Source organism: Culex quinquefasciatus, chromosome 3, assembly GCF_015732765.1.
Source record: "Culex quinquefasciatus strain JHB chromosome 3, VPISU_Cqui_1.0_pri_paternal, whole genome shotgun sequence".
Classification (NCBI taxonomy): Eukaryota; Metazoa; Arthropoda; class Insecta; order Diptera; family Culicidae; genus Culex; species Culex quinquefasciatus.
This window is the reverse complement of record NC_051863.1, coordinates 127,960,914-127,972,669: the sequence shown is the minus strand read 5'-3', so window position 1 is coordinate 127,972,669 and position 11,756 is coordinate 127,960,914. Positions and strand designations below refer to the sequence as shown.

General features: G+C 42.2%; 1 protein-coding gene and 1 non-coding gene across 2 annotated transcripts; one reads left to right on the top strand and one right to left on the bottom strand.

Annotated features, from left to right (window-relative positions):
* The first annotated feature begins 939 nt into the window (after positions 1 to 939).
* On the top strand, positions 940 to 1,012 carry Trnaa-agc. The gene has a single exon. It is a non-coding gene; the product is annotated as a tRNA-Ala (tRNA).
* A 1,257-nt stretch (positions 1,013 to 2,269) lies between these two features.
* On the bottom strand, positions 2,270 to 3,823 carry LOC119769236. Its single transcript, XM_038261170.1, has 3 exons — positions 3,698 to 3,823; positions 3,303 to 3,635; positions 2,270 to 3,263 (listed from the first exon to the last, which is right to left on the bottom strand). The coding sequence occupies exons 1-3, from the start codon at positions 3,821 to 3,823 to the stop codon at positions 2,724 to 2,726; spliced, it is 999 nt and encodes a 332-aa protein (XP_038117098.1). The 3' UTR covers positions 2,270 to 2,723.
* Positions 3,824 to 11,756: the final 7,933 nt, after the last annotated feature.

Below are 11,756 nucleotides of genomic sequence, written 5' to 3'. Positions count from 1 at the left end.
TCAGTCAAATTCTGCCAAGCTTGTCAACATGCACTGCTCCAGTGTAGTCGTGAACCAATAGAGTTATCTAAGCCCGCTCTCACGCACACTAGCACACCATTTGATTTGCTGGTCGGTACAAAATTTAACCTCACTTTTTTTCGTGTACGTACACGCAATACATGCGCACGTAGATAACTCTATTGTCATCAATTACGTGCCCCTTATACAGTCAGGTTGAACTGGACAGATTATGGCTCACATTAGAATCTGATTGGGTTCTGTCTCTTAACTTTCTCACTTCTTTGCAAAAATTCCCGTTCGGAATTCCATCATTACCCCTCATCAGCCCTGGGGCGACCAAGTCCATTAGCTAATTATGGGCATTTCTTCTTCCAATTCTAACAAGAGAAACATACTTCGTCTAGCTCAAAATGGTATAGCAGAAACTAGGCGATTCAATTTGCACCCCGGTATAAGCGGCACTGTTGCTGATTCAGCCCATCCGTACACTGTGTAGCACTATGGAAGCCATAATTACTGCTAACGAGCTAAGGCGCTTTGTTGTTTGATAATTTTGGTACATTTTTGATTTGATGTGTCTTTTTAGGGAAACTTCTTCGGTTCGTTTATTTCATTGGAAGTCTAACAAGAATTTGAGGTCCATGTATGAACCGATTTCTTTCAGTGTTCATTTCAACGTTACCGAATTGTTTGCCTAGCTAAAGGCGTTTCTCATCAACTTTCTAAACTAATTCTTGAAGTTGCAAAGATGCTTTCTGTCGAATTGATTATGACTATAGTTAAGTGCAAGATAAGTTGTCAACTGTCAACCTTATCTTCAGGGGTTTTTTTCAGGGGTTCGAATCCAGCATAAGCCAATTGGATTATTCGTTAGGTAGATCTGCTGTCGGTAAAAAAGATCCTTGAAACATTACCTAGAACATTGGCTTTAATGAAGGGGATGTAGCTCAGATGGTAGAGCGCTCGCTTAGCATGTGAGAGGTACGGGGATCGATGCCCCGCATCTCCAACGATATTTTGGTTGTAATCAGCCATGCCAGATATACAGAAAAATCTGTATTTTACAGATTTTTCGATCCCAAAAATCCTAAAATTTCTGTATATACAGATATATTTTTTTTTAAATTGTTATATTTGAAAGTTTCAACAATTTAGTAATTAAATAATGCTTTAATATGATTAAAAAGCTTAAATATGCTGTTGAAAATTTTAAAATGTCTTCTATGGCTTCGAATTCGACATGAACAGATAAAATACAGATTTATTTTCAAGAAAATACAGATCTCCCCAAAAAAATCTGGCAACGTTGGTTGTAATGATTGGCAACTCATGATAATCTTCAATCATGAATCTTTGAAATGTCCAATATTCCCAAAACAGCATGTCAAGAAAAATGTGAGGCAAATTTGTTTCATCGTTTATCAGTTTTTTTCTCTAGAGAAAAGTACTGACTTTCGCAGGTTTTTTGATTTTTGCCTTCCTCACCTCACTGAGGCAAGGCTATAAAATCACTCGAAAAATGAACTTCTTAAATACACCTCCTAGATATACCTTCACGTATACCTATCGACTCAGAATCAAATTCTGAACAAATGTCTGTGGGGATGTGTGTAGACACGATTTTTTTCCACACGATTATCTCAGAACTGACTGAACCGATTTTGGCCGGATTCGCCTTATTCTGTTCGTTTTGGGGTCCCCTAAGACCCTATTAAATTTTATTTTGTTTAGTAAAGTATTTAAAAAGTTATGCAAAGAAAAAGATTTTTGTAGATACAAAAAAGGGTGATTTTTTGCATAACCTCAAAATGCCGGGTCCTTTTGTTTACGTGCGAGAGTCGCGCCAGATGCGAAATGCCCGGTTGCCACATTGCTTCAAATGAGAGTGTCCACGCACTGGACACAAGTTTCGGCCGTCCCGGATCACCGACGGCCTGTGTCCCCAAACTTCATTTCCTCCAGAACCTTCTTCTTGCATGAACTTCCTCACTCCTTTTCCTTTATTCCGCTCCTTGCATGCCTTCTTCCTTCACACTAACTCCTCTGCATGTTCTCTCCCACTAATCACACCCGCGACTTAGTATTTCGGACTTGGTTCAAGTAAAATTGCCGCTTTTCTGTGACGCGAACTGAACTCCGCGACGGTTCGTTTTAGACTTACTTTTATTACTTATTGTTTACATCGATTATGCTGCGCCGAGATGACAGATCTCGCGTAGCAGTGGTGCTGGTTTTGGGGTTTGTGTATGTCTGTTCAATTTGTGTTGTTTTGTCTGTAGGTATTTACATGTTTGGTGTAGGGCTTACAAGTTGGTATGTTGTGTGTTTGCATGTAATTTGTGTGTGTTTTACAGGTGGGTTAGGTAACTAGGGTAAGTACACTTATTATTGTCTATGGTTAGTTGTCAGGGTTGCAAAATATCAAATTTCATTACAAAACTAGACACATAGTATTTAACATTCCGGCCGCCAATGAAATTAGGGTTTTCACGGGCGCAACCGCGAATGGACACATATGGACGAGACATGTGGTGGTCAAGTAGATGACGATCACTTGTGGTAGTCAGGTTGAAGCATCTTCTTCGTTGTTTTCCCGCTACAGCTTCCAGTGGCCGACGTCGAGCCGGCGGTAGATGTCCAAGTGGTGGCAAGCTGTAACGAGAAGAGGTGAGCGCAGGGGCTGCTTGTACGGTAAGCGAGTACTTAACTTGGGTTAAGTCTCAGTCACGGGGTCCAGTTTGTCTCCCAGACCCACGTGACGAGGCTTTTTGCTGGCTACAGATGCTCCTCGTACAACTGCTGGGTTGGATCGACGGTTCTGGCGCTCTGGTGGATTGTCGGGCGGCATTCTTCAGCTGGTGTGGTTGTTGCTGGAAAGAATGGGCGACTGAGGGTCTGGTAAGAGAGGAACACAATGGGTACTTGCCTGTAATCAAGTCCCAGCCGCGGGGTTCCACGAACCCACACGGCGAGGCCTTGTTCCTCTTTACAGATGCTCCAGGAACGCGCTCGATTCCCCCGAGCTTGGGCCAGGAGTCCACTCGACTGGCGACTCTTCTAAAGAGTGAAGACCGGATCTCGCGCCGGCGGCTCCTTCCCCGTGCGAGGCCAGGAGTCCACTCGACTGACGTGCGGATGCGTGAGGCTCCACCGTGACCGGTAGAGTGCGAGGACAGCTCGCTGGGTCGTTTCGGTTCTCGTGATGACCGCTGTAACCCGAACAACGCTGCTTGTGTTTGGACGACGATGTGACGTCTCCGGAGTTGCAGGATGTCGTTGTGCCAGCGCGACGTATACCGTGGCGAGAGTTGCTGGAATCCGCTCCAGCGGGTTGGTGTTCGTGGTGAGTGTAGCCGGCCGCCATCGCAACTAGTGCCGTACAGCAACGGCGGTTGGTGATAATGTCGCTTCGTCCGGTGGCGAAAGCGTCGTGCGATGTGCTGGCTACCTTGCAGCTTGGCGCGCTGCTTCTTGTTTTGTTGGGTGTGTTGGCCGGCCGCCATGGAAGAACCATGCTTGCGGCGCCGGTACGCTTGGCGTGGATGGCTCTCGCTGAGCCGAGGTGGTCCGATCCCGCCCAGGTGGCGGAAACGACGATTCCGGATGATCTGAGATTCCGGAACTGGTGGGCACTGCAGAAATCGCGCGTGAGTTTCTGGCAGTCGCGTGTTGTCCCGTTTGGCACGGGTTGTGCTTTGTCGATCAGAATCGTCCAAATCGACGGCTTGAGCAGCTCGTAGCCGGCCATGTGCAGACCGACCGCTGCGACGGTTGGGTTTGGGGTCAGATCTTGGAGTAGGCTGGTCTCTCGTAGCTCCATCGTGCGCCGACGGACTTGAAATCCTGCTGAAGCGGGTTCGCAGGGCACATTGAGAGGGCTATCCTTATCTGCCACGATGCGACGATCCTCGGTGGACTCACGTCGTGGAACTGTTCAACGTGCAGTGGTCCAGATCACTTTCCCTTTCCTCTTGCCTTTTCCTTCTCCAACTTTTCCTTGTTCCTTGCACCTTTTCCACCTGCATGCACTGTTTTCCTTCCCTTTTCCACCTCCCTTGCATGGATATTGTGTTCGTCAACGTGTTGGAACTTTGTCGTTTTATAAACTAGCTCGGAAATTTCGGATTTCGCGTTAAAAACTGTAACTATTTGTTTTCTGTTTTCTGTCGATCCAAACGCGGCGACTTTTGCTTGCTAACTATTTATTACGTTTTGTGTCTTTGTACAAAGTCGGGTGTGTGTTGTGTTTCGTGTGTGTTTTGTGTTTGTCAAACTGTGTATAACAGTTTGCGCGGTGTGTTTAGTGGGTAAATGTTTATGTTTTTCTTTACAGATTTTTTGTGTTTAGGTGTAAAGTTAGTTTTGTTTTGTTGTTTGTGTTCTTATTGACTAAGCTATGTTTTTTGGTAAATTTAAGGACATTTCATTAATAACTTAACAATAAAAACACATGTTGTATTAAACATTCCGGCCGCCAATGAAATGTTTGTTTCTGCTACAGGTTGCAACGAGCAGCTGGGGTTGATCAGCAGTCTTGGTTGGTGTGTTTGGTGCGTGTCATCCTTCAGGTTGTTGGTGTGACGCTAGAAAAGGATGAACGGCTGAATTTCTGTCAAAGGAGGAACAAAGGGTACTTGCCTTGGGCCAAGTCCTAGCCGTGGGGTTCAAGAACCCACACGGCGAGGCCTTGTTCCTCTTTACAGTTGAACCAGGAACTGCTCGATTCCCCCGAGCGTGGGCCAGGAGGCCCCCCTCGACTGGCGACTCCAGGTAGAGTAAGCACCGGCGTTCGAACCGGCTGCTCTGTTCCAGCGTGATTGATTTTGCTCGAGCGCAGGCACGTGCACGATGCAGCGCACCAGGTTCCGGCCGCCAAGAGGCCAGAATCGCTGTCGGAGGGTTGACAGCATCAGCCCAGGACCAGCGTGGAGTTTTCGTAGGTGTTCTTCTTCCACGTTCGCGTTGGGAACGTAGATCTGTGGCCACAAGTGCTGGTCGTTTCGTAGCCACTGCGGTGCATGCCACCACAGTGCGCTTTCCACCAGCTCGCCGGTTTGCGGCCACGAGTGTTGGTTGTTTCCGAGCCATTGGGGTGCGTGCCACCACAATGCACTCTCCAAATCCGCAGGGTAGTCTCCAGATGGAACGTGATTCCAGGCTGCGAGTGCGGTTGTTTCTTGGGACAGGAAGTCAGTGTTGGTCTCCCATCCAGGCGTAGTCACCGACGTCTCTTGGTCCAGATTCAGGATTACGCTTTTCTTGTGGAGTTCCGAAAGGATCGCAGCGAGCACAGCTTGGCTGTTCGAGGACCACTGTCGGAAAGGAAGATTTGCAGAAGCAAGCATCTCGGCGAACATCATCACCATCTTTATCAGCACATCGGCCATGTTCACGTGATTTTTGCTCCTTCTCACAAGTGCATACGGTAAACGAACCACAAATGAGACGGCAAAAACTTGCGAAGGGCTGATGGCACAAATACACTCACGCACAGAATGCACTTTTTGGAGGTAGAAGTGTCCGTGCACTTTAGGGTCGGAGACAGGGCACTTTTAGTACAAAATGGTCACGTTGACCATTTGCTTTCCTCGACACTTGATCTGGAACCCGTTTCTCCACGCAGGCACCGGATTCGTCGATATCCGGTTCGAAGGACCAAATTATGTCCACGCACTGGACACAAGTTTCGGCCGTCCCGGATCACCGACGGCCTGTGTCCCCAAACTTCATTTCCTCCAGAACCTTCTTCTTGCATGAACTTCCTCACTCCTTTTCCTTTATTCCGCTCCTTGCATGCCTTCTTCCTTCACACTAACTCCTCTGCATGTTCTCTCCCACTAATCACACCCGCGACTTAGTATTTCGGACTTGGTTCAAGTAAAATTGCCGCTTTTCTGTGACGCGAACTGAACTCCGCGACGGTTCGTTTTAGACTTACTTTTTATTACTTATTGTTTACATCGATTATGCTGCGCCGAGATGACAGATCTCGCGTAGCAGTGGTGCTGGTTTTGGGGTTTGTGTATGTCTGTTCAATTTGTGTTGTTTTGTCTGTAGGTATTTACATGTTTGGTGTAGGGCTTACAAGTTGGTATGTTGTGTGTTTGCATGTAATTTGTGTGTGTTTTACAGGTGGGTTAGGTAACTAGGGTAAGTACACTTATTATTGTCTATGGTTAGTTGTCAGGGTTGCAAAATATCAAATTTCATTACAAAACTAGACACATAGTATTTAACATTCCGGCCGCCAATGAAATTAGGGTTTTCACGGGCGCAACCGCGAATGGACACATATGGACGAGACATGTGGTGGTCAAGTAGATGACGATCACTTGTGGTAGTCAGGTTGAAGCATCTTCTTCGTTGTTTTCCCGCTACAGCTTCCAGTGGCCGACGTCGAGCCGGCGGTAGATGTCAAGTGGTGGCAAGCTGTAACGAGAAGAGGTGAGCGCAGGGGCTGCTTGTACGGTAAGCGAGTACTTAACTTGGGTTAAGTCTCAGTCACGGGGTCCAGTTTGTCTCCCAGACCCACGTGACGAGGCTTTTTGCTGGCTACAGATGCTCCTCGTACAACTGCTGGGTTGGATCGACGGTTCTGGCGCTCTGGTGGATTGTCGGGCGGCATTCTTCAGCTGGTGTGGTTGTTGCTGGAAAGAATGGGCGACTGAGGGTCTGGTAAGAGAGGAACACAATGGGTACTTGCCTGTAATCAAGTCCCAGCCGCGGGGTTCCACGAACCCACACGGCGAGGCCTTGTTCCTCTTTACAGATGCTCCAGGAACGCGCTCGATTCCCCCGAGCTTGGGCCAGGAGTCCACTCGACTGGCGACTCTTCTAAAGAGTGAAGACCGGATCTCGCGCCGGCGGCTCCTTCCCCATGGCATGGCGGGCGCCGTTGGTGGCCAATGACTGTTACCTATTCGCAACTGATCTTGTTTTGGCAATCATGCTGTTTTATCTTTTCAGCGCATTCATACATGCTGTTGATAAGGGAAACACCACTTGATAGTCGAAGCCTATGATCAGTAGTGCCGAAAGGATATTACGGTTCTGTTCAGCAACGGAGGGGCAACCATGGGTGATCTCTCATGCTCATGCTCATGCTTTTGTCTGTAGGTATTTACATGTTTGGTGTAGGGCTTACAAGTTGGTATGTTGTGTGTTTGCATGTAATTTGTGTGTGTTTTACAGGTGGGTTAGGTAACTAGGGTAAGTACACTTATTATTGTCTATGGTTAGTTGAAAGGGTTGCAAAATATCAAATTTCATTACAAAACTAGACACATAGTATTTAACAGAGAGTCTGCATGTTTTCTGGAAAAGTCTGTATCAGGTATATATTTTTTTCATAAACTTATTTTCATTATTACTTTGCAAATGTTAGGAAGGCACCACCCACCTAATGGTGGATTAAGAAACGTTTTGATAACATCAATTTGTATTAATTCATGGGTCAAACGATAACATTGACCTGCAAAAAATGTCAAAAATGACAATATGACTTCAATTTATTTTTGGAATATTTTCCAACAGGTAAGGTTTTTCTCAAGATTAATAGTTTTAAAACATGTAGGTACTGGGCTAGGGCAAACAAGGAATATGCGCCATCCTAGAAAAAAAAATATTTTTTAAAGAGAAGTTAAAAAAATAGTTACGTTGAAAATTCTTAGTTTGGATTCCGTGACTATCAACGTTTTTCTTGTTAAAATCGTATTTGAGTTGTAAAAACTTTATTTTTACGTCAAATGTACCATCACTAAGGTTGCTAAAATAGTTTTCAAGGAAAAAATTAATTTTTATATTTAAAAATATTTAAAAAAAATATTTAAATTTCCATTTTTAAATTTCCAAGAAAATTCAAAATTTCCATGAAAATAGAAGTCTAATCAACTGAAAACGATCTAGAATGCATTTTTCTCCTTGATAATCATATTTAGCATGTTTGGGCTTGTTAAAAAATGTTTTGAATTTTTATGAAATTCCAATGTACAGCACCGCAAATATTTTATTTTTCGCAAAAAAAAAATAAAATTTTCGTCAATACTTAGATACCAAAGAGTATTGAAAACAAAAAAAAAACTTGAAAACGATGCACTTTATCAAAATTTTACTTTAGTTCCTTTTGATTGCAAATTTGATTTTACATCGAAAAATGAAGTTGAAAAATTTTTGCGACCAATATTTCGATTTTTTGAAAAAAACAGTATTGATTAAAAAATTCATAACTAGCTCAAAGATTTTTTGCACAACCTGGAAATTTTTGAAAAGTCTGCATTTTATGTCCTCTAAAACATGTAAAAAAATAAAAAAATAAAAATATTGTTTTTTTGCAAATCAAGTTTTAGTGATAAAAAGTTAAATAAAAAGTCACCAAATTTTTTTTACCGTGTATCATTTTTTTTCCAGTGTAGTCCGTATCCATACCTACAACTTTGCCGAAGACACCAAATCGATCAAAAAATTCCTTCAAAAGATACAGATTTTTGAATTTTCATACATCATTTTTATATGGACAGCTGCCAAATTTGTATGGAAAAATATATGGACAAACTAATGATGCAAAACGGCTTCTTTGGGCATACCGAAGGCATCAAAAAAGTTTCAGTCGGATTAAAAAATACAAAAAAAAAATCGAATGACCGAAATCCTTTCCAAAGTTTCATTCAGTTCTCCGATTTTAAACCACGACCGTTGAGAAAATCATGACGCTTTGAAATGATTAAAATAATACTATTTATCAACATTTTCTTTATTACAGTTAACTATCTCTTTCGACTTTTCAAACTTTTAAGAAAAGTTCTTGTGGTACTTTGAACACTTTTCTACCACGTTCAGTATGATTATATACCATTCCGTACGTCTAAAAAAATCATCATTTTTAACCTAATCCATAAACTACTGTCACATCGGTAGAACTTGAGATTCAAAAAGAGGGATTTATACAGTGCTGCCTCTAGCGGTGGAGAGCTCCAACTTTTATAACAGATTTTATAATAGATTTAACCGAGGGGTTGATCAACAGCACGATTTTTTCTCCAGCCTGAGCAAATAACTCGAAACACGACTTTAGAACCCCTTGACTGATAGAAACTGGCATCAACTGTTATACACATAAAAGCAAACAACATCGTAGCTGGCCATGCAAAAAAGCAATTTTCTAATGGTTACAAATTTCCGTCCACCTTCAGGAACCATTTTCGTTCATATTCCATTGCGTCCTAGAAGAAACGGATATCCATAAAAAAAATCTGATGAAAAATGTTTAGTGTGAACATCGCTTGATCGAGAACCAGAGAAGTGCCATCTGAATGGATTATTTTCCAGTGGTTGGGGATAGTTGGATTTGTTACGAGCATTATTTTTATGAATCTTGTACAAAGAAGACATAAGTTGAACTGAAATAAACATTACGCTTGAAAGGTACGGTAGTTATTTGAAAACAAGTAATTCAATGAAGCAATTTTAAATGTGCCTCCAAGTGATCACTTCTGTTGTCTTAGTTGATGTCACCAGGCCAAGTTTTTTTAACTTTCAATCTGTACTCTTGTTAAGATGGTTGTTTATGGAAAACGCAAAACGCAAAACGCTTAACATTGCGTGTGATGGCCAGTTTAACGGAAACACATTTTCACTCAATTTTTAGTTGATAAAAAGGTGCAAATCGTGATGAGCTTGTTGGTTTTGATTCGTTGCCACGAATGTCAGTCTAACTGGTATACATTTTCTTTTATGAGATCGTAGTGTGCTGAGAAATCATCCATGATCATGAAATCAAATCATGAACTGATTTCTCGTCACACTTTTTGAGCAGAAATTTGTTCAGAGTTCCACGGATGTGCTACTGTTCATTCAAATTTCATTTCAGTCTTCTATCGGATAGTTGAAGAAAAAAAAATCCAGCAAAAATTAATGACAAAATTAAAAATAAATCCCCTACCTGTGTACAGCACCTGTACAGAGTGCTCAAAGCTTAAACTTCATAAAATACAGAGCATTTTAAAATGATGATTCTTTTTCCTCAAAAATGATCAACTCTCTAATTTGGTGTTTGGATAATTCTCCGCCAACTCACACAGCAGTTGCCCCGATGCCTCTTCGATTTGCGTGATACTTTGTCCTAAGGGGTAACTTTTGTCCCTGATCAAGAATTCGAGGTCTCGTGACGGAGGGCCGGTATGACCCCTTCCATTTTTGAACATGCGAAATAAGAGGTGTTTTTCAATAATTTTCAGCCTGAAACGGTGATGAGATAGAAATTTGGTGTCAAAGGGACTTTTATGTAAAATTGTACGCCCAATTTGATGGCATACTCAGAATTTTGAAAAAGCATATCCTTCATAGAAAAAAAAACACAAAAATAGTTTTAAAAACTCTGTAATTTTTCGTTATTTGACTGTAAAATTTTTGGAACAAGTCATTATAAGGGAAATTTTATGTACTTTTTGAACCTATGTTGACCAGAAGGGTAATTTTTTCATTTAGAACAAATTATTACATTTTAAAATTTCGTGTTTTTTTAACATTGCAGGGTTATTTTTAAGAGTGTAACAATGTTCTACAAAGTTGTAGAGAAGACAATTGCAAAAATTTTGATATAAAAACATAAGGGGTCTTGTAAACATCACGAGTTATCACTATTTACGAAAAAAAAGTTTCGAAAAAGTTGGTCGTCGTAGATCATGGCCGTTCGCGGTCACCCGCGACAGACACGGATTACGAAACAAAGAGAACTGCAAAAAGTAACTTTTTCAAAACTTATTTTCCTAAAATCATGATAACTTGTGATGTTTCCAAGCAAACCCCTTCAAAATTTTTGTTATTATCTGCTCTAAAATTTTGTAGAACATTGTTACACACTAAAAAATATCCCTGCAAAGTTGAAAAACACGAAATTTTAAAATGAATTTTTTTGTTCTATATGAAAAAATGACCCTTCTGGTCAATATAGACTCGAAAAGTAAAGGGCATTTCAGTGAGAAGCTCTGGGAGTAACTCGGAGTAACTCTGAGTTTCTCAGCTTCCTCCCGAGTTTTTCAATTCCCACCCGATTGTCGATACCTTGGTAAATGCAACCATGACTACGTCAAACTTGCGTCACATTGTTGACTGTTTACATCTCGGTTTACATATTTCCCCCGCTGAATTGATTAAGGAGTTTTAGTTTTCGCGTCTCCCGAAAAAAAATTGAAAGACCACTTCCGCCGCCTAAGGCCGTACCTCTCTGCTAGGTGCAGTGTCCTCGACTCCGGTGGTGTACTCTGGGAAAACCACGGAAATTAAATCACTACGGCCGGGTCCGGTGGCTGCGGCGGTTGGTCACACCCGTTGGTGGTGTGCGGAGATTGTTTCCAAGTCTGGGCCAAATTTTGTCCAGTTTTTCCGTCTTCCATGCCCGGCAGAAGTTATCCGTCATCATCCGAGACATCAGAGGCAATCTGCTCGTACCTCTGTAGGATCTGAAGCCGGATCTTAGCATGAAGCATTACATGGGGAGTGTGGGCTAATTCTGCAACTTCTGACGGCGAAATCAAACACACGGCGGCTGTCTGCGCATTGTGGTTAACCGGATGTAGACTGCTAAAGTACTATAGTATCTGCCAAGTTGGTACGGAATCGGCGAATTTGGGAATCGGCTACACTCATCGGTTGGTATTTGAAATGTACTCAAATAAGCCGATTTATTTTTGAAATTATCAATTCCAGCTTTCAATTCCGTCTTTTCTCATAAAGATTTTTTTTTCTTATAAGAAATA

Excerpts from the sequence above, each read along its gene's own strand:
- LOC119769236 (XM_038261170.1), bottom strand. The coding sequence starts at position 3,823 with ATGGAGCTACGAGAGACCAGCCTACTCCAAGATCTGACCCCAAACCCA. Across the intron at positions 3,636-3,697 it reads GGACGATTCTGATCGACAAA|TGCCCACCAGTTCCGGAATC; the intron begins GCACAACCCGTG and ends CGATTTCTGCAG. Across the intron at positions 3,264-3,302 it reads GATTCCAGCAACTCTCGCCA|CGGAGACGTCACATCGTCGT; the intron begins CGGTATACGTCG and ends ATCCTGCAACTC.